Raw genomic sequence first — 23,064 nt, forward strand, 5'->3', positions numbered from 1 at the left:
GGGTCAGAGAGGACTCCCCCCCCCAGCCCTTTCCCTGCTGGCAGCAGCGAGCTCTGGGGGAGGAGCCCCCCCAGCAGCACACTCACCCCCACCACTGTCACTGCATGTGCTCCTAGGGCCTCTGTCAGGTCCAGGAATCTCCCTCGCCTCCTCCGTGGTGGGTGCCAGGGGGGTGCTGCATGCGCCTCCTCCCCTGCTGTTGCCCCTGACTGTAGCCTCACTGGGGGTGAGGGATGGGGCTGCCTCCTTGCCCAGCATGGGGCAGGAGCGGTGACCGTGGGCAGGGGCCCACCCCTGTGCTGTTGGAGGGTCCCGCCGGAAAAGGGAAGGGCAGGCTCAGAGTCAGTCTGCCCTGGCAGTGGAGATGGGGGGCACTAGGACCCTGCGGCAGCAGTTGCTGCAGGGAGGCAGCATGAAGCTGCACGGAAGAGACAGTGACTCTCTGCTCCAGGTCCCTGGAAGGCAAGAGGGGGCCAGGGGACACTCGGGGGAGAAATGGGGGGGCGGCAGGTGGGGCTGGGGGGGGGGGGGGGGCACCCAGCTCCAAATATTGGTGGAGCTGGGCTCCTGGGCTCTGAATATTGCTGGTGCCCGAGCACCACGTGGGTATAGAACTCGCTGCCTATGGTCACCCAGTAGCACTCATGGAATTACATGAGTGGTAAGGAAAGCAAGAACCTATAATCATCAGGCCACATACTGAAAGTTATTGTAACCCTCCAACTATCTTCTAAAAGCACCTCCCACCCCCATTCTAGATCAGCAGAAAACAACTGTTGCCTACTATACAGGGCTCTTGATGATCAAGACACACCCAGGGAGACATGAACTGAGTGGATGAAAAGTCTTCAGCCCTTAGTAGATCCATAGTGTGTAGGTGAACAGAAGCAGAGAAAGGAGGAAATCTAGACTCAGACCCTCTGAGGCATGAAGTGCTCCAACCATCTCTAAAAAGATGCAAGGTTTGCCAATAGTTTCTCAGAAGCCCTTACAGATGCATGGCTCCTTTTTCAGACTCCATCTTTGAACAGCAGTTGCACCTGTTTCCTTACGCATAGCGCATGCCAAAATACTAAACCCAACTAATGATTTATTGATGGCTGCGACAAGAAAGTAGACTGGAAACCCAAATTAAGACAGAGACTATCATTCTACTTTCGGTTGAAATGCACCCATCAATAATGGTTAAAAACACAAATGGGGGATGAGTTCTTTCATTTTTACTCCGGCAAAACCTTGAATTACCTGAGCAATTGCATCCTTGAGTTGATTGTATTTCTCTAGGTCAAAACGTGTCTTTTTGGCTCCTTTATGGAAAAATAATAAGTACTGTCTGTCTCTGGCATCTGGGTAAACATACTCCTGGAGAGAGAGAGAAAGAGAGGGGAGCAGAGCCAGGGGATGAGGGGCAGAGATAAGAATTAAAATTCCAACCACAGGCTGCTACTAGCTCAGCATACATTAGATGTGCTTTTTGGGGAGGAGGGGCTGAATTGTTACTGGTGATTGAAGTGTGGGTTTGCTTGCTAAATGCAAGCAGTCACTCCACTTCTCCAACACTTACCTGTCTCTGAACCTCAATCCTGACTTGCAGTAGCCCCCATATGCCCTAAATTTGGGACTCTTTTGAGAAGGAAGAGTTAAGTGTGCCAAACCATCAAACTGTGGGGTTATTCTGGGATGCTGGCATATGCGCATGTGATGGGGTGTGCTCCCCCACACTGGCCATGCAAGAGCTGAATTAGGCCCAGATGGGCCCAATCAACTAATTAGGCTGCAAAGGGGAGCTTTAGGCTAGAGACAGGTAATTAGAGAGAAGTTCACCAGCTAGGGTGACCAGATAGCAAGTGTAAAAAATCGGGACAGGGGATGGGGGGTAATAGGTGTCTATATAAGAAAAAGCCCTGTTCATGTACTGCAAGGGGACAGTGTTGCAAACTTCAGTGTAGGAGAAGGTAGTATCAGGATTGTGCCTGGTACTGATGTGCTTGGTACAGAAGTGAGTAGCACTGAAGACAGCTGTACTAGAGAACCTGGTACCATAATCACTAGTGCTGAAGACCCTTGATTCTGAGCTAATCCCAAATGCCCTGGGCCTTGATTTCAATTCTCAAGGCAGTACCAGAGCTCAGATCAGGCCATAGAGCCTCCGTTGAATGAGAAAGGTGAGATGACTTAGATCTCTTCTTACTGGGAATTCCTGTTGGGGATCTGCCCCTGCTTTTCCTTTTTTGTCTGAGGGCTTAGATTTAACAATTCTAGCTGAGTCCAAAGAAGGCATGGTCTTCAAAGACAAAACATGGGAGCTAATGGATGTGGAAGTCACAGGGCACTAATGGACTGAGGTGAAATTTATCCAGAAGATCTGCACTGCCTGGATTGAAGGCTGGTTGCATGGAGCAGTCCAATGAACAATTTTCAAATGTGCTTTCCTAGCTTTTAGATCCTTTTAGAAAAGGACTTGCACATCACCCACATGTCAGGGATGTGTCCTTCCCCTAAACAAAAAAGACATCTTATATGCCCATCATTTATTGGAACTGCCACTTTGCAAGCGGGGCAAGACTTAAAGGCAGGAGGCTTAGGGAGGGGACATTATTAAGTTCCAGTACTGGCAAACTCCTGATCAGAAAAGAAAAACATACAAATTAAGAAATGTATAAAAACTATCAACATGTTGCCAATTGGCAACTACCAAACTATCTCATCCTAATTAACTCTAATATGTACACAAATATTTACAGAAAAGCAAGAAAGGGATGAGTAAAGAGGTAAACACTGAGAAGCTCCATCTTGGAGCCCTGGGTGGTGAGAAGGAACCAGTTGGGTCCACTGCGCTTCGGTACCCTCTGTACAGGAGCACAGGAACACTCAAAGCATATGCATGGTCCTAGTGGACACTGCTGGCTGCAAGACTCTGATCACATGGGGGGCACATGCACTTACAGTGGAATACATATAGACAAGCATTTGAATAAGAATGGCAGATCTTCAAGCAGGTGAGTATGAATGGGTTTTTCTACAGCCTTGGAGTGCTGAGAAAGGGGGCGCAGACAGGCAGAAGGGGCAAGGAAGTTGGTCAGACGGAGAGGGAGCTGGATGGGCACTACAACTATTGTACTTCTCATCCATCCCCTCAAAGTGCTGCTCCTATTACTCCTAGAAATACATAGGAGCTCATAGACATGAGAAATTACCCTACTTCCCAAATTAGAAAGAATTGGGCAGTAAAACCAGGAAAAGAACCAATCGAACACATTCTTCTAGCTTTCCTTCTGTGCTCTATAAGGTAAGGACCCTCCTTGATCTACAGGAATAAGGCTCCAGGCTGATCTAATTCCAAGTTATTAAAAGCTAATCACATGCACAGAAAACACCTACTGATATCTGTGTTTTATCATGGCGGACTAATAGTACGCTCCTCAACCAGCAAGATACTGCCTCAGTTATGAATAGCTAGTGCATATCCAGTAACAGATGAGGGTAATTTTCACGTTCATGCCACCAGTAGTGAATGGGGAAGTTTGGTGTGTGTTGGGGGAGAGAAATAAAGGTATCGTGAAAGGGGGCAGGAAGGTGTCCAAAGGGCATGCTTTTCAAAGCTTTGCATAAGCTAAATCTGTCATTAAGACGATGACAACACAGAGGGCAAGTCTTACCTGACGTGTCATTACGAAGTAAGCATACATTGCCATTGCACTACCATAGGTGATAAAGTAGGTGACTGGCTCCATAATGTCCCAAGAGTACTCCCACCAGGTGAGTCGGGCCAGAACCCCAAACTGAGTGGCCATGTAGGCCAGTCCACCCCACAGAACCCAGGTGGTCCTCTTCTCTGCTTTTCTGCTGATTTCCATCCTGACCTGCTGGACACAAACAAACAGTTTTGTATTCTCAATACCTTATGGTGTTGAGACAGTCATTATCAGATCAGGTAAAAAATAAAGGTATACTTTCTACGAAAGTGGTTAGAGTTTACAGGTGCTTGATTTGAGTGTTATAGTTGATGCAGAAAGAGCTCAGGGAACACAAAACTAACTCTAGCCTCTTTTGGGTCAACATCTCACATATTCACTTTGCTTAAATTATAGAAACTTAGCCACGGCACCATTTATATTCTTGTCAGAAATGTAGATGACTACGTAGGTATACGATTGTCATCACTATGCTGTTGGTGTGTGCTTTGATCCACTATTTTCAGTCTTTGTCTTTTAGTATGTTTTATACTAATGGCTGCTCTGGAGATTGTTACAACTACTTAGGATATATCCTACTTTTACTGTATCAAAATATTGCTTTGAAATCAATATGGTTCAAAATATTTATTAGCCTGTCTTGTTTGCTTTATTTGTGTTTTCTTCCTTTCTCTTATCAAATTAAATAAATAAAATAGTTTAAAAATTAAAACACTTTTTGCAAGAATGTGGGGTCTTGGTGTCTGGGGCCAATTTGGGAAGCGACCATGTTTCAACTCTATGCAGCGATACTATTTATTTCTGTGAAGACGATAGACATGGCTTTCCTCTCATTGAGTGAGCCAATCTTTACGTTTCAAATGGTTTTTAAAGTTTAATGTACAATTAGTGCCACCATTTAAGACAGACTTCATTATAACCTTGAAAGTAAATGGGTTCAGTGGATAAGTAGATTTCCATGGGAGATTTCACATCTCACCTTTTCCAGGGGTGCTAGCTGCTCCTTGAGGTCTTCTAGCCGCCCAATCAACTCCTTTTCCTTGTTCAGTTGGTGTTCCTCAATGCACAGAGTGGTGTACAGCTGCTGAACCAATGTCTTCACATCATTCAGCGTGGTTGCATCTTCATGGCTTAAGAGGTCTAAAGAAAAAGGAGACTGCTTTATGTGCCTTTATCCACATTGGTTATCATGTACTCTTCAAAACAGCTATGGGATTCCAGGGATTTGCATTAGTATCTATTCGGCTTGCAGAGAAAATTTATGGAACAGTCTATTGGAGAGCTGCAGCACTCGAGTTTTAAGCAAAGTTATGAAACTTTCTAGGAAGAAAGCTACGCTTCACGCTGGATGCACCTAAAAACTGATACCAACGGCTATACTGCCTTATACCCAAATATTCCAACATAGCCAATTAACAGAATAGTCTTTATCCCAACACCAAATATGGAATGCTTATTAAAAATCAAGCAAGCCAGTAAAGGAGAGTCATATCTAATTAAATACTAACTAGTATATATTCCATGCAGAAAATCTCAATAATTTAAACATTAAAGTTGAGAAATCAAGCACTGTAGCGCCATGAAAAGCAATGTTAAAAGATTGGAAGCTTAATTTTAATTCTGCTTACTTGTATTATGGCTGCCTTAAAATATGTTATCCAGTGTTAATTTGTCAATACAAGTTAGAACAGGGGTGGACAAACTACAGCCCAGGGGCTGCATCCGCCCCTCTAGATGTTTTATTTCGGCCCTCAAGCTCCCGCTGGGGAGTGGGGTCTGGGGCTTACCCTGCTCTAGCTGGGGATCAGGATTGGGGGCTTGCCCCGCTCAGCTCCTGGAAGCAGTGGCATGTCCCCGCTCCGGCTCCTACCCGTAGGAGCAGCCAGGGGGGCTCCGCACGCTGCCCCCACCCCAAGTGCTGCCCCCGTAGCTCCCATTGGCTGGGAACTGCAGCCAATGGGAGCTGCAGGGGCAGCGCCTGCGGATGGGGCAGCGCACAGAACTGCCTGGCCACGCCTCTGCGAAGGAGCTGGATGAGGGACATACTGCTGCTTCTGGGATCTGCTTCAGGTAAGTGCCACCCGGACCCTGCACTCCTAACGCCCTCCTGTGCCCCAACCTCCTGCCCCAGCCCTGATCCCCCTCCTGCCCTTGAACCCCTCGGTCCTAGCCCAGACCACCCTCCTGCACCCTAAACTCCTCATCCCCAGCCCCACCCCAGAGCCTACACCCCCAGCTGGAGCCCTCACCCCCTCCTGGACCCCAACCCCCAATTTTGTGAGCATTCATGGCCCACCATACAATTTCCATACCCAGATGTGGCTCTCGGCACATGCACCGACTCCGTGGGTGCTCCGGGGCTGGAGCACTCACGGGGAAAAAATTGGTGGGTGTGTAGCACCCACTGGCAGCTCCCCACTCCGCCTCCTCCCCTGAGCGGGCCGCCGTGTCCTGCTTCTCCCCCCTCCCTCCCAGCGCTTGCGCCGCAAAACAGCTGTGTCACGCGGCAAGCCTGGGAGGGAGGGAGGAGGAGGAGGAACGCAGCGTGCTTGGGGAAGAGGCGGGGCCAAGGCAGGGATTTGGGGAGGGATCCAATAGGAGCAGGGAGGGGGCAGAGTCGGGGGCGGGGCCAGTGGGGGGCGCGAGCACCCACTGGCACCAACAAAAGTTGATGCCTGTGGCCCTCAGGCCAAAAAGTTTGCCCACCCCAGAGTTAGAATGTATATAAACTTGTATACAGTAAATTGCAGTATACAATCTTCAGGTTTAGCTTGATTTGTAGATTTTACTGAGACTTGGAAACCAAGCTAAATTTGAAAAATATCCATTCAGTAAAAACTAAAAAATATTTGTAGGTTTAACACCAGCAGCTCCATTGTAAGAGATGGCTCAATATTAAGCCACACTTCTCATCTTTCATTTAGATCAAAGATCAGCAGACTGTTTTCTTTAATGTAAACAATAAATCACCTTTTAAAAAGGAAGTAGCTTCTACCTGAATGCTTGGCTGAAAATATCTTTTTAACTCAAGTTTGTGGTTTCTTGGCATTTATTTTCTAAAATATATTGAAAGAGTATTTGTAAAATGAAAATACAGCTGAAAAGTTAGATGAAACTTAATGGTGGAGATTGTTGGTGAATAATAATTTTACAGCCATCAGCTAATCAAGGAATTCTCCCTAGGAGAATGAGCCAGAGTTGGAAATTTCAATTTGCATAGCTGATCCTAGACTCCATCTGAACCAGCACTATTACTGTCTGTGCTACCACACGTCTGAGCTATGTAAATTTAGCAGGTCAAGTGTTAGGTCTAGTCGTCATCATCATGTATTAGAGTTGCATGAACTGTTCTATACTGGGACAAATAACTTCTCCTCTCAACACAGAAAAGTATATAATGGTATATTTGATTTAACAAAGGGAAAAATGAGAAGTTAATGGGCAGATTAACTTTGTATAGTGTCTTAAGACTGGTTGAAAAGAGCTTGGGGTCCCACTGGTTTATGGTTAGGAGACACGTTCAAAGTCTCACTCATTCCTTGGACCAATAGGGGTGTGGGAATGTGAGGAGGGAGATTCAGTATTCAGAGAGGGGAAATTACCCCTTCTGGCTCATTAAAGAGGTGAGCAGATGGACTCCAAAGGGAATTCTCCATTGACTCATCTGTTCAGAGACAACTTTGACATGTGAATTTAAATAGTTGGAGCTTTTGTTTTACACAGCTATTCATAGATTCATAGATTCTAGGACTGGAAGGGACCTCGAGAGGTCATTGAGTCCAGTCCCCTGCCCTCATGGCAGGACCAAATACTGTCTAGACCATCCCTGATAGACATTTATCTAACCTACTCTTAAATATCTCCAGAGATGGAGATTCCACAACCTCCCTAGGCAGTTTATTCCAGTGTTTAACCACCCTGACAGTTAGGAACTTTTTCCTAATGTCCAACCTAAACCTCCCTTGCTGCAGTTTAAGCCCTTTGCTTCTTGTTCTATCCTTAGAGGCTAAGGTGAACAAGTTTTCTCCCTCCTCCTTATGACACCCTTTTAGATACCTGAAAACTGCTATCATGTCCCCTCTCAGTCTTCTCTTTTCCAAACTAAACAAACCCAATTCTTTCAGCCATCCTTCATAGGTCATGTTCTCAAGACCTTTAATCATTCTTGTTGCTCTTCTCTGGACCCTCTCCAATTTCTCCACATCTTTCTTGAAATGCGGTGCCCAGAACTGGACACAATACTCCAGTTGAGACCTAACCAGCGCAGAGTAGAGCGGAAGAATGACTTCTCGTGTCTTGCTCACAACACACCTGTTAATACATCCCAGAATCATGTTTGCTTTTTTTGTAACAGCATCACACTGTTGACTCATATCTAGCTTGTGGTCAACTATAACCACTAGATCCCTTTCTGCCGTACTCCTTCCTAAACAGTCTCTTCCCATTCTTGTCACCCAGCTCTGAAGGCAACGCTGCTGCCAGCAGCAGCGGAGAAGTAAGGTTGGCATATTGAGCATGGGGAAGGGGTGGAGGCACAGAAATAACAGAGGGGGACAGAGCATGCAGAAAGAGAGACGGGGACGAGCATGCATAAGGAAGAGGAATCACAGTGGGGGAGAGGGGAATCATCAACAGGGGCAAGGGGGAGCTGGGAGGGGTCTGGTCCCGCTGCCGTGGTTGTCCGAGGGCTCCTAGCGGCAGGCTTGGTAGCACCGAGCTGAACTGTGCTGGGGGGCAGCAGGCGATGTGAGGTGTGCGGGGCTGAACCTCGAGCTGCAGCAAGAGGCAGCAAGGGGCTGGAGCCCTCATACTCCTCTCTGGCCCTGTGTGGGGGCAGGGAAACCTCCATGCTTCTGTATGTGTGCCCACAAGATGTAGAGCACAGCCCCCTCAATTTTCTGACTAGCCCAGCTCAGCCCCCCCACCAAGAAGTGGCTGGTGCCGCCCCTGTTTGCAACCCTTTATACACTCTGCTTAGTTTATTTCACTGAGGGCTAGCATCATTCAGCTGTCAACACAGCTTTGGTAACAGAGTTTGCTGGTGAGATTTTGCTACCTCTACTGGCCACATAGGTAGTTGGGAACACTGTAGGTGCCACATTCAGAAAACAAATCTCCACTACTTAAGTGCCTCAGAATGGTGGAAAGGATTTGTATGTGGAGGGTTCTTCCAAACCAGATGACAGTAGTTTTAATAGAGGTCACATTTTGGATCTAAACTAAAGAGCTTAACACCCCATATTAAAAGTTAAAAAATGCTAAATCAATTCCACTAGTTTTCTTCATTTATTCCTCTATTAGTAGGGGTGTTGCTTGAGAACAGGATGGATATTTGTTTATAAATGTTTGATCCTATATACAATTATACAAACATTGAAGTTAGGACTTCAAGTGGATGATTACACAATAGGAAGATTCACTTTAGAAATAACCTGTTTTTATACAAGTGTCCTTCACCTTTGAAATGTCAATTAGTTTGTGAGACTGAAGTAGCTCCTTAAATAACTAAGTGCAGAATTTGCTACTAAACATTTTTGAAATTATTTTTCAGATGCAACAAATTGGTTTTACCTCTCTTTGGTGGTTGAACATGATATGTTAAGTCATTGATGACCAGTTTGAAGTCATCCAGCAGGAGGAGGTCTATGCCAGTTGAAGAGGCTACTCGTGTACCATCTGTAAGACAAATCACAGATGGACTGATTAAGGATTAGGAAGAAAACATTCACTTGTATTACTGCAGTTAAAGAAGAAGCGGACATCGTTACTTATACAATTTCTGGGCTAAGAAAGTGTTCAGGAACTCTAATGATGTCCTAGTAGCTAGTACTCTGCCATACCATTCAAGATCTCCCGGTTTATATTCCTGACTTGGCAAGGACTAACTCGTTTTCTGAATCATTTATAGAGGAAAGTAATCCTTCAGTAGCGTGTGTGGTCTAGTAACTAGGACTTTCAGGAGCCAGTCATGTCTTGCTGTCAGTTGGCTATTCTAACATGCTACCATGTTCTGCAATAGTACAGACATTGGATGCTCTGTATCTAATCATTTGAGCACTGCAAATCTGCGGATATCTGCTTTATAGCTGCAGACCATGTTTGCGGACTGGATGCAGATACAAATTTTGTATCCGCGCAGGGTCCTACTAATCATGCTGGTGTAAAATATGATTACTTCCATCCTCTATGTAAGAACTGACAACAGCTTTGACACATCCAACCCAGCGGGGTCCTCCTTTTTGAATTTCCTAAGACTTTCTAGAAATATATCTAATTCTATGTGTCATCAGTCTGTGACCCCACAGTAAAAAACGGTTACCTACCTTTCATAACTGTTGTTCTTCAAGATGTGTTGCTTGTGTCCATTCCAAGTAGGTGTGTGCGCATGATCGTTGGAAGGTTTTTCCCCTAATGGTACCCGTTGAGTCAACTCTGGAGCCCCCTGAAGTGGCACCTTCATGGCTGTATATATATAGGTCTCTGCTGACCTGCCACCTCTTCAGTTCCTTCTTGCCAGATACTCCAACAGAGGGCAGGTGGGTGGGTCTTGGAATGGACATGAGCAACACATCTCAAAGAACAGTTATGAAAGGTAGGTAATCATTTTTCCTTCAAGTGATTGCTCATGTCAATTCCAAGTAGGTGACTCCCAATTAGTTCCCCGAAGGAGGTGTCGGAGTTCACCGAGTTGCAGACTGGAGCACTGCTCTACCAAAAGCAGCATCATCCCTACCCTGCTATGTGATGGCGTAGTGCGACATAAAGGTGTGGATAGACGACCACATCGCCACCCTGCAGATGTCCTGAATAGGGAGCTGCACCAGGAACACTGCAGATGAAGCCTACACTCTGGTGGAGTGCGCCGTCAATGCTGGGGCCAGAATCTTTGCCAGGTCATAGCACGTCCTGATGCAGGCTGTGATCAAAGAAGAAATTTGTTGGGATGAGATAGGAAACCCTTTCATCCTTACAGCGATGGCGATGAAGAGCTGCGTCAACTTTCTAAACAGCTTTGTACATTCGATGTAAAAAGCCAGTGCACGTCTAATGTCCAGGGAATGGAGCATACGCTCCCTGTCATTGGCATGCGGTTCCAGGAAGAACACTGGCAGGAAAATGTCCTGATTTGCATCAGTAGGAACTGTGACACTACTTTGTAGGGAAAGGCAACTGGACCTTGTCCTTATAGAAAACTGTATAAGGGGGCTCAGAAGTTAATGCTTTTTGCTCAGATACCCTTCTCGATGAGGTTATGGCCACTAGGAAAGCAACCTTCCAAAAGAGGTAGAGCAAAGAGCAGGTTGCTAGAGGCTCGAAGGGGGTCCCATGAGCCTGCAGAGGACCAGGTTGAGGTCCCACTAGGGGGGACCGGTTACCGCACCTGTGGGTATAGTCTGTCTAGCTCCTTAAGGAAGTGTCCAACCATGGGGCTAGCAAATACTGACTGCCCTGCCGCACCTGGGTGGAAAGTGGAAATAGCAGCCAGGTGCACCTTAATTGCTGAGGCCGCCAGCCCTTGTTGCTTTAAGTAGCGTAAATAGTCCAGTATAAAAGAGGACTGAGGATTGGAGTGGAGGGATACCCCTCTGCGAGGACCAAATAGAGAACCGTTTCCACTTGATCAGGTAAGTGGCATGAGTGGAGGGCTTTCTACTGCCCAAAAGAACCTCCCTAACTGAATCGGAGCACTGGAGCTCTAATGAGTTCAGCCATGGAGTTTCCATGTTGTGAGGTGGAGACATTCCAGATTGGGATGCTGGAGGTGGTCCTGGTCCTGCGTGATGAGGTTCCACTGAGAGGTCTAACAGTGTGGAGAACCAGCGTTGGCGGGGCCACACCGGTGCTACAAGAATAAGGGATGCCTTGTCCTGGCGGCCCTTGAGAAGGACTTTGAGGATGAGAGAAAAGGGTGGGAACGCGTACAGTCGTTATCCCGCCCATGAGAGGAGAAAGGTGTCCGAGATGGAGCCGGGGCTGTTGTTCAGGAAGGAGCCAAACTGCTAGCACTACCTGTTGCTGCGGGTCATGAATAGATCAATATGTGGCCATGAAAGGACTTCCTGAGGTGATCGACTAGTTCATTTTGTGAGCCCGGCAGGTACGATGCTGCTAACTGTATTGAGTGGGCAATGCAAAGTCCAACAGTTTGAGGGCTTCTTGGCACAGGAGAGAAGAGCGATCACCACCCTGTTTGTTTATATAGAATATTGCTGTGGTGTTGTCTGTCAACATTGAAACACATTTGCCCTGAAGACAGGCCTGAAATGTCTAGCAAGCTAGATGCACTGCTCTGTAGCTCCCTGACATTGATGTGCAGCAATAGTTCTGCCTGGGACCATAGACCTTGAGTCCTGACGTCACCCAGGTGCGCCCCCAACCCTAGCACCGACGCATCCGTGACTAGTGACAGCGACGGCTGTGGCTTGGAGAAAGGTACTCCCACATAGACCACCTGCGTCGGTAGCCACCACCAGAGGGACTGGAAGACCCGAGGAGGGAGCGTGACCAGCCTGTCCAGCATGTGCCGGCTCAGCCTGTACACCTCAGCCAGCCATGCTTGGAGAGGGCAGAGCCGCAGCCCTGCGTGCTGCATTACGTAGGCGCAAGCCGCCATGTGACCCAGCAATCTTAGGCAATTCCTGGCTATCGTGGTTGAGAATTGATGGAGACCTTTGATAATGGCACTTAGGGTCAGAAAACGAGACTCAAGAAGGGACGCCCTGATTTGGGTGGAGTCCAAGAGGGCCCCAATGAATTCTATTCTCTGAGTGGCGGGTTAGGGTCGATTTCGCCACGTTGAGGATGAGACAGTCTAAGGAATGTTGTCTGCACCAGGTTCACGTGCTCCTCTACTTGAGCTTGAGATCGCCCCTTGATGAGCCAGTATTCCAGGTATGGGAAGACTTGCACCTGGTGCCTGCGAAGAAAGGCCGCCACGCACTTGGTGAACACCCGAGGAGCTGCCAATAGCCCAAATGGGAGGACCGTGAACTGATGGTGCTGGCCACTGACCACAAATCGCAGAAAGTGTCCGTGGGACGGGATTATGGAGACATGGAAGTATGCGTCTTTCAAGTTGAGGGCGGCATACCAGTCCCCCAGATCCAAGGAAGGGATGATGGAAGCCAGGGAGACCACACAGAACTTTAATTTCTTCATGAATCTGTTGAGATTTTGCAGGTCTAGAATAGGCCTGAGCCGACCCTTGGCCTTGGGGTTTAGAAAAATAATGGGAGTAGAACCCTCTGCCCCTGAATTCCAGAGGAACCTCCTCTCCCGCCCCGAGTAGAAAGAACGATTGCACCTTCTGCATAAGGAGTTGCTCATGAGAAGGGTCCCTGAAGAGGGACAGGGAAGGTGGGTGGGAGGGAACAGAATTGGAGAGAATATCCCAATTCCACCGTGCTCAGGACCCAGCAGTCTGAGGTGATTTGAGACCAGACATGGTAGAAATGGGATAGACGGTTCATAAAGGGAGGGACAGGATCCAGGCATTGAGCTAGTGCTCTGTCCTCAGGTGCACCTTCAAAAGTTTGGCTTTGCGCCCAACTACTGTTTAGCCAAGCCCTAGCCCTGGCCAGAGGAGGACTGCAATGGGTGCCTCCTGTTACTCCTGCCCTGCTTTCTACTAAAATCCTGTCTAGGAGGGGCAGAGTAGAATCATTTGGTGGTCTGGGGTTTAAACGGCTTTCTTTGAGGGGCCAGTGTGTGAATCCCCAGGGACTTAAGAGTCCCCCGTGAGTACTTAAGGCTATGCAGCCTTGAGTCAGTCTGCTCTGCAAACAGGCCTGAGCAATTGACGGGCAGGTCCTGGATTGTATTTTGGACCTCTTGCGGGAGCCCAGAAACCTGGAGCCAAGAGCTGTGCCTCATGGTCACTGCCGTGGCTATAGTGCGGGTAGCTGAGTCAGCGGAGTCCAGGGCGGCCTGTAGAGATGTCCTGGTCACCACCTTGTCCTCCTCCAGGACCACTGAGAATTCGGAGCGTGAGTCCGCTGGGAGGAATTCCTGAAACTTCGACAAAGTGTTCCAGGAATTATAAGCATAGCGGCTTAGGATCACATGCTGGTTAGCTATCCGAAGCTTGAGTCCTCCGGTGGAGTATACTTTCCAACCAAAGAGGTCCAGCTTCTGGGCTTCCTTGGATTTAGGCATTGGCTCCAGTTGCCCCTGCTGCTCCTTATGGTTAGCTGCCTCCACCACCAGGATCCCAGGCTGGGAGTGGGTAGACAGGTGCTTGTATCCTTTGGATGGCACAAAGTATCTCCACTCTACCCCCTTGGCTGTTAGTAGAGGCAGGAGTGTGCCACAATACCTTGGCAGTGTTTTGGATAGCTTTAACAAGGGGCAAGGCTACCCTTGATGGCCCTTCTGGGGTCCATGTCCTCCACGACTTCCTCCGTTTGCAAATTAAGGTTTTGGGCAACCCTACTAAGAAGGTCCTGATGGGCCCTAATGTCCATGGCAGGCAATGTGGTGGATGTCCACGCCACTGCCTCATCGGGGGAGGAAGAGGATGACCCCTTTGGTTGCATGGGGTCTTCCAGACCCGGGGCGGATGTGGCTGCTGTGGTACCTGGTGCCGCCGTGGCTACAGCGCCAGCGCTCGTGCCAGTGCCCTGTCTTGCTGGTTCATCGGCCTGAGCCTGTGCATCCCAACCCCAAGGGGATTATCAGGTGACAGACATGGGCCTCTGACGCCATGGCCCTGGACCCCGGCACTTGGGCTTGGTGATAGGTCCATGGTGTCCAAAATGGCCACTGAGTCGACCCCTGCCACTGAGGGGACCAAGACACTATGGGCACCGGTTGCCCCTCATCCCGCCTGGGACGGCACCCGGATCAGTGCTGGGAGTGGTACCAGCTCTGGCGAGACACGTAGGAGTCCGCCTCTGACTCAGAAGAAAAGTCCGAGCCCGACCATGGTGGAGTGGATCCAGATGTTGCTGGGGAATGGTGCCGCAGTGATGGGAAATGGTGCCACATCATAGTGGACTTGCTCCTGTGGCGGACAAGCATTGGTGCTGCTGCTGCTGCGCAGGCTGATGGGATAGCAGACTGTGCCGTCATGGCAATCAGGTCCCTTGCTGCCTTGAACATGTCCAGCGTGGAGGGAAGATCCAGATCCTCCTCCAGTTCCTCCTGTACCACGTAGTCCACCAGGATTGACGGACCTTCCCACAAGGCTGGAGTTACGGCGCTGGCATTGGCAGGCTTGAGGCTGAGTGTCCTGACGTGGGACACACCCCATTGGTGCCTGCACACTCCGATGGCTTGGTAGGGGAGCGCCCCCTATCAGCCCTTTTCTTCTTGAGTGGCACCGGGGACTGCGAGTGGTGCCGCATGCTGGAGCTGATTCTCAGTGCCAGGGAACGACAGTGCCAGGGCTCCTTAGATGAGTCCTTCCTCAGCGCCAAAGCCTCCCGCACCAAGGCTGGTGCACTGGGAGCGAAGGGCTGACTCCATGAGGAGGAGTTTCAGCCAAGAGTTCTGCTCCTTTTTAGTTCTGGAGATAAAGCCCCTGCAGATTTTGCACCTGTCCACTTTCACCCAGGCACTTAATACGGGAATCGCGTGGTCCCCCTTTGGACATAGGCTTAAGGAACGACTCACACGACTTGAAGCCCTGAGATTGAAGCATGCCCCGGTCCTGGGGAAGGGGTTATTGCGGGGGGACCCCCAACGTAAACCTAACTAACTTAAACTAAACTACAACTAAGCTACATAACTGTTTACAGATAGACAAGAAAGATGACCAGTAGGGAAGCACCTGCAAATGCAAGAATGAGAGCTGCTCCAATGACTGTCACTGGTGGTAAGAAAGAACCTATATACATGGCCACGAAGGCACCACTCCAGGGGTCTCCACTGCCAACCATATGGGTACTGCTAGGGGAAAAACCTTACGACGATAATGCACGTGGCGTGCACACACCTACTTGGAATGGATATGAGCAATCGCTAGAAGAATAACTGTTTTAAAGCTGTGGTGGTGCATACACCATGGGTGATCTAAGCACAGTACTTGAGTGTACTTTACTCTATGAACACTCCTCCTCCTTGCAAACTGATTAGAGGGCTCCAGTTGTGTCACTAGCAGAGTCTCTAAATCAGGTTTTTTTAGTACACTCCTGCCATGCCTTCAGTCTAGACATTAGGGTAACCACAATCAGGACTTACAGTGGCCATAAGGCAGTTTAGCTGAGCAACTGTACTTTGCGTGACTAATAAAACTTGTTTGGAGACAGGGCACAGGCTATCTACACAAGTTCATGAGGGAGCATCTCTATAAAGCAAAACCATTTGCTTGTTAAACAGAAATTTCAACTGATCGAATATTTTAGATTGTAGGGTTTAAAAATATATTTAAAGAAAAAATACTTGAACAGCAGCAGACCCTTTCTACTCTTCCTGGAATGATTTAATTTTGTGAAGACCATAGTAAGGAAAAAAAGTGATTCTTCTCGGACTTCTTTCAATAGAATGTCTCCATGGATAGTCTCTCATACTTGGATGCTGGTGCCACTATAAAGCATGGATTTACAAAAAAGACCTAATTTTCACAGTGAGAAAATGCCAACACCTTTCTAGATATTTGGATCTGATAGGCAGGGAGAGGGAAAACAAGTTAATTAATCCATGTTTATATTTCTATTCTCAAGGTAGTTTTTTAAACTGCCCCATGGTACTTTGATTTATTTTTTTTGCTAAAAGGATTCTCATTCAGAGGTATTAATGTGAAGCTCCTCTTTGCCACTTTGATATCCTCAATCATTAAACTCCCAAATACCTATGCAACTTCTAAAAATGAGGTTGTTTGAGCTGTTACATTCACACAGTTACAGTAACTAATGCTGCAGCAAGGGCCAGTGTGCCCCTGCTCCACGCAATTTTCATTATGAATCACTTTTTTGAGAGTGAGATGCGAAGGTAAGAAGGAAACTATAGCTATAGCAAAAAGTAGTTTCTAAGTTGAAGCTTGGTGTTAGAAATGTCCCCTCTCCCTCCACATTACTGTCTACCCTGTCCATGAAATATATGAGCATGCACTCAGAGAACTAATAGAATATTCCCTATGTTGGAGGCTGCACTTCCACTGGTAAACATGTTCAAGACATTACTTTTAAAAAAGTTTAAGGTCTGAAAAGGTGCTATAGTTGAATGGAATAAGGTGATATGGGTAGTCCATTTGTTTGCATAAATAACTGTACCTGGGGAGTAGATTGCGACCCGGTCAATTCCCCGGTCCTCTGCCTGCAGCTGTTGTAAGAACACTCCAACAGAGTCTGAGATAGGTTTAAGCGTGAACTGGCAACGCTCGCGCCGGGATGGAAGATTCACAGAAATCACAGGTAACCCATTTTGGTAAACCACTGTCACATCTAGAGAAAAGAATATTAGACTCAAGACAGACCATTTCCAAATATGCAGTATAAGGAAAAAAAAATACCTTGTGTAACAATCTTGTAAATGTCCCATGAAGACATGGCAGGGATGGTTAAATAGCAAAGTGGAAGCTCCAAGTTTTTAATTATTGTTTATTACTATACAGACAGCCTTATCAATCTTCGTGTTGAAGGATATCAGAAGTTCTCCCTCCCCACAAGTTTACAGCATCTATTAACTTTCTGGTGCTTTGTTGGAAAGTCTTAAAGTGGAGTGTGATTCTTAGAGATACGATGAAAGTGTAGCTATTGGACAAAAGTGCATGGTAATTAATAGCAACAATGATAAAAAATGTTCTTTAATCTAAGCACCAAACATTTGGTACTTTGCAAGACAAAACAGATGGTCTTTCAGATTGTAATCTCTGAAATAAAGACAGATCACACACTAGGAGACCCAGCAAAAGGACATACTTCAGAAAAATTATGCTTTTACTCTGATTAATTCATTTTTTCCCATTTGTGTGGAATGAACAAATCAGCCTTAAGTAGGACCAATAAGAGGACAGTCAGAATTTTGTCAGAACATACCACCTTTCCCTCCCTTTAATCCTAGTTTGTGCTCTAGAACATAAGTTTACTTACCCAAGTTAACAGGTCATGTGGCTAAATTCCTTGGCCTTTGCTGAAGCTCATCTTCGAGAGAAACAGAGTTTGTCTCTTTCTATTCCAATAAGCAACTGGGAACCTCTAGCTATAACTCCCAATGGTTTGAGATCTGTCTATGGATCAGAGCCTAAATTAAACTGCTATGATTTCTATAGTAACATTTCTTTTGCTACTTTTTATTCAGCTCTCTATCTGACTTACAGTGAACCTCATCAGGGTACTTGGAGAACTACAACTTGAATTTAAAAACACTCAATTTATACCATCACAGGTTCAATATTGTGTTTTATTTTATGTGGTCTGATGAAAAAAATGCAAGTGGTTCTTGATTATGTAATCTATATGCAAAGTGTCAGTTGTTCAAAGTAAACTCATATTACTTATGCAGCTGTAAAACAGTCCTGACTAGAATAAATATAATTTCCTAAAGTGTAGGGGTATCCATATTCTCCTGCATCAAAATTTGCACTTCACTGAAAGGAAGGGATACATAATTTTCTTTTCTAAACCATTACACTTAGAGAGAGGGAAAACCTCTAATTGTCTGTAGAAATGTATATGGTAAAGAGCTTACATATTGGTTAAAGTTTATGCCTCAAAACATTCAGAGTGTTTTTCAGCAAATTATTATTAATGACCTCCCTGGGCTCTCACATAATCATGGCAGAAGACCTAGATTATTTTCCCAAGCAAAAAAAAAAAAAAAAGAAAAAATTGCTTTCACCTTTGGGAGACAGCCAAATGTAAATTAGTAGCTTATCAGAGACCTCTTAAGTTATCCAATATATGGTGCTTCTTATTGACTTTTCTACTGAGGCATAATTCACACGCACATTTTCTGTTATACTCCATGCTGGTAGCACAAACTGTTACATCAGAGACTGGAAATATTTTAATTTCAGATGATGCCCTGGTCACACATGTCTTAGACCTGACCCCAATGCTGGGAAAGAATACTCCTTACAGAAAACCTCCCTGACTTTTTGAGGCCCCAGTGTCTACATTATTGTTTGTTTTTTATGAAGGGGAGGGGGGAACCAATGAGATCAACTTATTAAAACTAACTCAACTGCAAACACTATTCCTACCCTCTCTTTCAAGAATGTAAATTGGTATTAGGAGACACTAATTAAAAAAAACAACACACACACTGGAAAAGTGCAAAAAGCTGATGGCAATTTTCTAGAACTGATACAAGTTGAGTTTTAAAACTTAATGAACAAAACAGAAGAAATGTAATGTAGTCTGAACAAGACAAAGCCAGAGTTGAATTAGCCCTTTACAATGACTTGTAACCTGGCCTGAATTCCATAATAAATGTCATTTTTACTTTTTGCTCACCAAAAGCAGTGCACTCTTGGCATGTGTTGCCAGGACACGAGGCCTCTACAGTGATATCTACAATTAAAGACTCCCAAAGGATAACACATTGATTTCAAAAGAATTACAGGTGGTATTGATGTTTAACTGCTTTACACTTCCAGACACTGCAACAGGATGAAACACAAGGATTTCTTTATTACATTCCCTTATACTTTTGAAGTGCTTTAAGATGTCTAAAGTCAGGGATCCAAAAATCACTAGTCACTTTTGAAAATGTAGACTAGAAAGTAAAAAGCAATCATATCAGATTTATCTGAAAAAAGTTGTGCTTGTTTGAACAGTTAAATGGCATTTCTAATCCCATGCTAGCAACTATTTTTAGGTTACTTACGATTTTGATAATGGAGGTCAATGTTTGCCACCTCTTTCACATTACTATATTGCCAATATATCTACAGGATATCGGTTAGTGTCAGGTAAATTAATGATTTTTCTACTGTGGAGAAATGAGCTCAGAAGGAATTCTATGACAAACTGGATGAAGTTAAATAGTTTGTTTTTTTTCAAAATATTAACATATTAATATTATGTTTTTTCAAAATATTAATTGATCCTGTGGCTGGTATGCACACAACATAATATAAAATCTTATACAAATTATATATAAGCATGGAGACCATGGGCAAGCATGTGCTAGGCTCTAGTACAATGTAAAAAATGTTGGATTTAAAATGCTAGTCTGATCACATAGCCCGTGGACCTTCTCCATTACTGGAAAGAATGAGGAAATGCTGTTTCAAGCTGTCTCTACACTAGCAATTATCTGATAATCTTCCACAGTGGCACTAGGACAAGTGCAGCTCCATTGTCTCTAACACTGGTGGAAGTGTGTAAACTGACCATTGGCATTTTCATCACCATCTGCTCAAAGCAGATCTAGATGACAGTAATAAAAATGCTGCAAACAAGTCTATACTAGCAGTACCCTCAATTGCTAGCACCAGTATAAGTTTTCAAAAAAACTTCGAGCGTAGATGAAGCCACATTTCCTTAGGATGACTGCTCTGTGACTATACTGTGTCTTCTTCACAACACCTTATACAATGAACTTAAAAAAAAAAATTTCATTCTCAAACCTTATTTACAGCTGGAAAAGGCCCATAATTCAGCTGGATCATGGCTGATCCTCCTATCTTCCAGTGAAGGTCAGGCCTTGTCAAACCTTTACTACTGGGGGGAAAAGCCTCAGGTAAGAATGAAACTGAGGACCTCAATATTTCCAACCCAATAGATCCCAAGAAATAGAAACATCAGGCCTCAGGGAATTGATATGGGAAAAGTCAAAGAGGTAGTTGTATAATGAGATAGCCAACCAATATGCAGTATCTTTGTCAGACCTAGTCCTTTGATAGCCCTGTGTGGTATGTGACCCGTAGGATTGGGAGGCATATGTAATCAACTACAAAATGTTTATTTTTAGCATGTCACTCTGGATTAATTTTAAACCAATACTCTAACTTATATCATGCATTTAAAAGTAATGTCATGCATATACTATTTCACGTACACAATTTTCCTACTTTTTTTTAATTGTAAACCGGTCACTTAATGAAAACACAAAGGTTTTTGGAAAACCTCCAGTTCAGCAGTTAGAGTTAGGGGTGGGAGACTGAACTTCATCCTTGCACTCTGTCTGAAATTTTAACTCTGCAAATGTAAGCCTCAAAAATGCAGTGTGGTGTGGTGTTCTTTTGGTTTTTTTAAGAAAATGTGGTCAGTATTACCTTGGGAAGTGTACTCAACATTAACATTAAAAAACATGGGCGTGTCAAATAAATACTTAGGGTTGAACATTTAACAAAATTACTTGAAGGAATAAAGTGAAATACCAAAGTACACTATGAGAAAGACTAAATGATTCAGAACTCATTGAGTCATACCCAAACTATCCTACATAAATTGCATAATCTTATCAAAATTTCACCTGTCCTTCCTTTTATTTCACCCTCCCTGGTTCATTTAAAACTTACTGTTATATCTGGTTCCTAAATTTAGCTTGTAAACACTAGTCTTATTCCATATGTATTCACTGGCTACACTCAATGTTTAAGTTTGTATATGAAAAGCTGCAACTCTCACTAGCACACTGGATCATCCTGCACAAGCACCGTCTACAGTTATCTTGAGCTATGGAGCCATAAAGCAGACATCAATGTAGAAGTCTTCTGTTTTCATTTTGTAGCATGAGTTTGGTGAACTGGGACCTTCATTTCACTAGAGATTACCTTCTTTAGCAACAGATTCCCTTGCCTTATGTCACACAGTGACACTATTGAAAAGCTCAGTATCTGAGCCCTTTAACTGTAAAGAAAGGAGGAAACTGCTTTAATAATGAATAAATGATCAAGGATCGAGTAAGTAGTTGGTACAACTGCATTTTAAGTATGTTCGCTGTTTATTAAATATCTGTCACATAAAAATACTGGGTACACATAGTTCTAGCAGAAGACTACTTAGCATGAATTTTTGCTGGACAATTATATTCTTCCTTTCTTAAAGCTAGTTTTGTAAAAGTGGATATTAGAAAGGTTAACTATAGTTCTTTGCAAATGACACTTTCGTCAAACTGTGACTGGTTTATCTTATATTTAGTTTATCCACCAATTTAATTAAGATCCCAGATCTATACAAAACTTTTGGGCTATTCATTCTCTCAGCAGGAAATATTTGCAATTTGGAGCACTTGTTATACTGTATGTTTTCACTAACCTGCAGACCTATTCTGGGATACAAGACTACAAAAGTGCTCTCCAAAGATTTTTCTTCAAATGTACGTATAACTGGAGATCTAGCACAAGGAGCTTTGGCAATGACCCCTTTGAATTCTGATCCACTTACGATTTTTGGGGGGTGGCAGGAATGTATATTAACGCTTTTTTTAGCTTGAAACTGCATGGCTGTGTTGTGGGAGATTTCAGACACACTCCTGTGTGTGGCAACTACTTCTTCCACAGCATGCAAGAGTAAAAAGAATGTAACACACGCACCCTATCCAGGGATTCTCAAACTCGGGGGGGAAGAGGGGGGGTCACAAGGTTATTACATGGAGGATTGCAAGCTGTCAGCCTCCACCCCAAACCCTGCTTTGTCTCCAGCATTTATAATGGCGTTAAATATATTAAAAAGTGTTTTTAATTTATGGATGGGGAGTCGCACTCAGAGGCTTGCTATGTGAAAGGAGTCACCAGCACAAAAATTTGAGAACCACTGCCCTGTACAGACTTGTATAACAATAAATCTAAATATGCTTGTCAAAGATTGAGACAATGTTTTTGTTCTGGATAGGTGGCTTACTTAATAACATGAAATTAAAGTAACATTTATAAGGTGTGCCTTCATTTGCAGTTTGTAACATGGAAGTTTTTAATGCCAGTTTGTAAATTCTCATCTCTTGGAACTATCATTTTATCTCTATTTTGGGGTAAAACATGGCTGATCCTTTGCATTACCTCCACAACTTTCCCAGACCCAGTTGACCTAGAAGTACACCGGTGGGGTGAGGCTAGGAGATGCTTTGCTGGACTGGTGTCCCCCTTCAGCTATTTCAAAAGCAGCACAGACTGGCTCTGGAGGGAGCTGGTATGAAAAGCTATGGCTTGTTTGGAGGGAGGAAGAGGAAAGATATAGGAAGAGTAAAAGTAAAATTGTGCTATATTTGGGGCTCAGCAGCTATTTTGCAAAAGAAAGCCAGGGATTGGTTTAGTGGCACAGCTACATGGCATTCTGTAAGATGATGAGAGTGACCTTCAAGACTCCTTGTTCTCATAAGCAAATGAAGTGGGCTGTGGACGTGATGTATGGTTTCTGGGCATGAACATTAATCACGCCTTTCTGAAGCAAATGACCACTCTCTTCTCAAGTCAGTAAATGAAACTGATGATAAACAAAAAATCCTTTTATCTTCCTCCTTCCTTCCCAGAGGGAGGGTGCTA

The 23,064-nt window shown here is 45.0% G+C and overlaps 1 protein-coding gene across 2 annotated transcripts in view; it reads right to left on the reverse strand.

Annotated features, from left to right (window-relative positions):
• The window catches only part of MCU (mitochondrial calcium uniporter), a 177,661-nt gene that overhangs the window by 3,080 nt on the left and 151,517 nt on the right, over window positions 1–23,064 (reverse strand). Inside the window, exons 3-7 of one of the 2 annotated variants that reach the window (XM_026650957.1) lie at window positions 16,907–17,077; window positions 9,267–9,371; window positions 4,675–4,835; window positions 3,660–3,863; window positions 1,246–1,362 (exon numbers count right to left, since the gene is read on the reverse strand). In XM_026650957.1, coding sequence (XP_026506742.1) covers window positions 1,246–1,362; window positions 3,660–3,863; window positions 4,675–4,835; window positions 9,267–9,371; window positions 16,907–17,077 — 758 coding nt within the window. Of the gene's footprint in view, window positions 1–1,245; window positions 1,363–3,659; window positions 3,867–4,674; window positions 4,836–9,266; window positions 9,372–16,906; window positions 17,078–23,064 lie in introns of both variants that reach the window. The other variant, XM_026650956.1, reaches the window with a different exon arrangement.

The sequence above is a fragment of the Terrapene carolina genome, unplaced genomic scaffold (genome assembly GCF_002925995.2).
Source record: "Terrapene carolina triunguis isolate 2854851 unplaced genomic scaffold, T_m_triunguis-2.0 Scaffold95, whole genome shotgun sequence".
NCBI lineage: Eukaryota > Metazoa > Chordata > Testudines > Emydidae > Terrapene > Terrapene triunguis.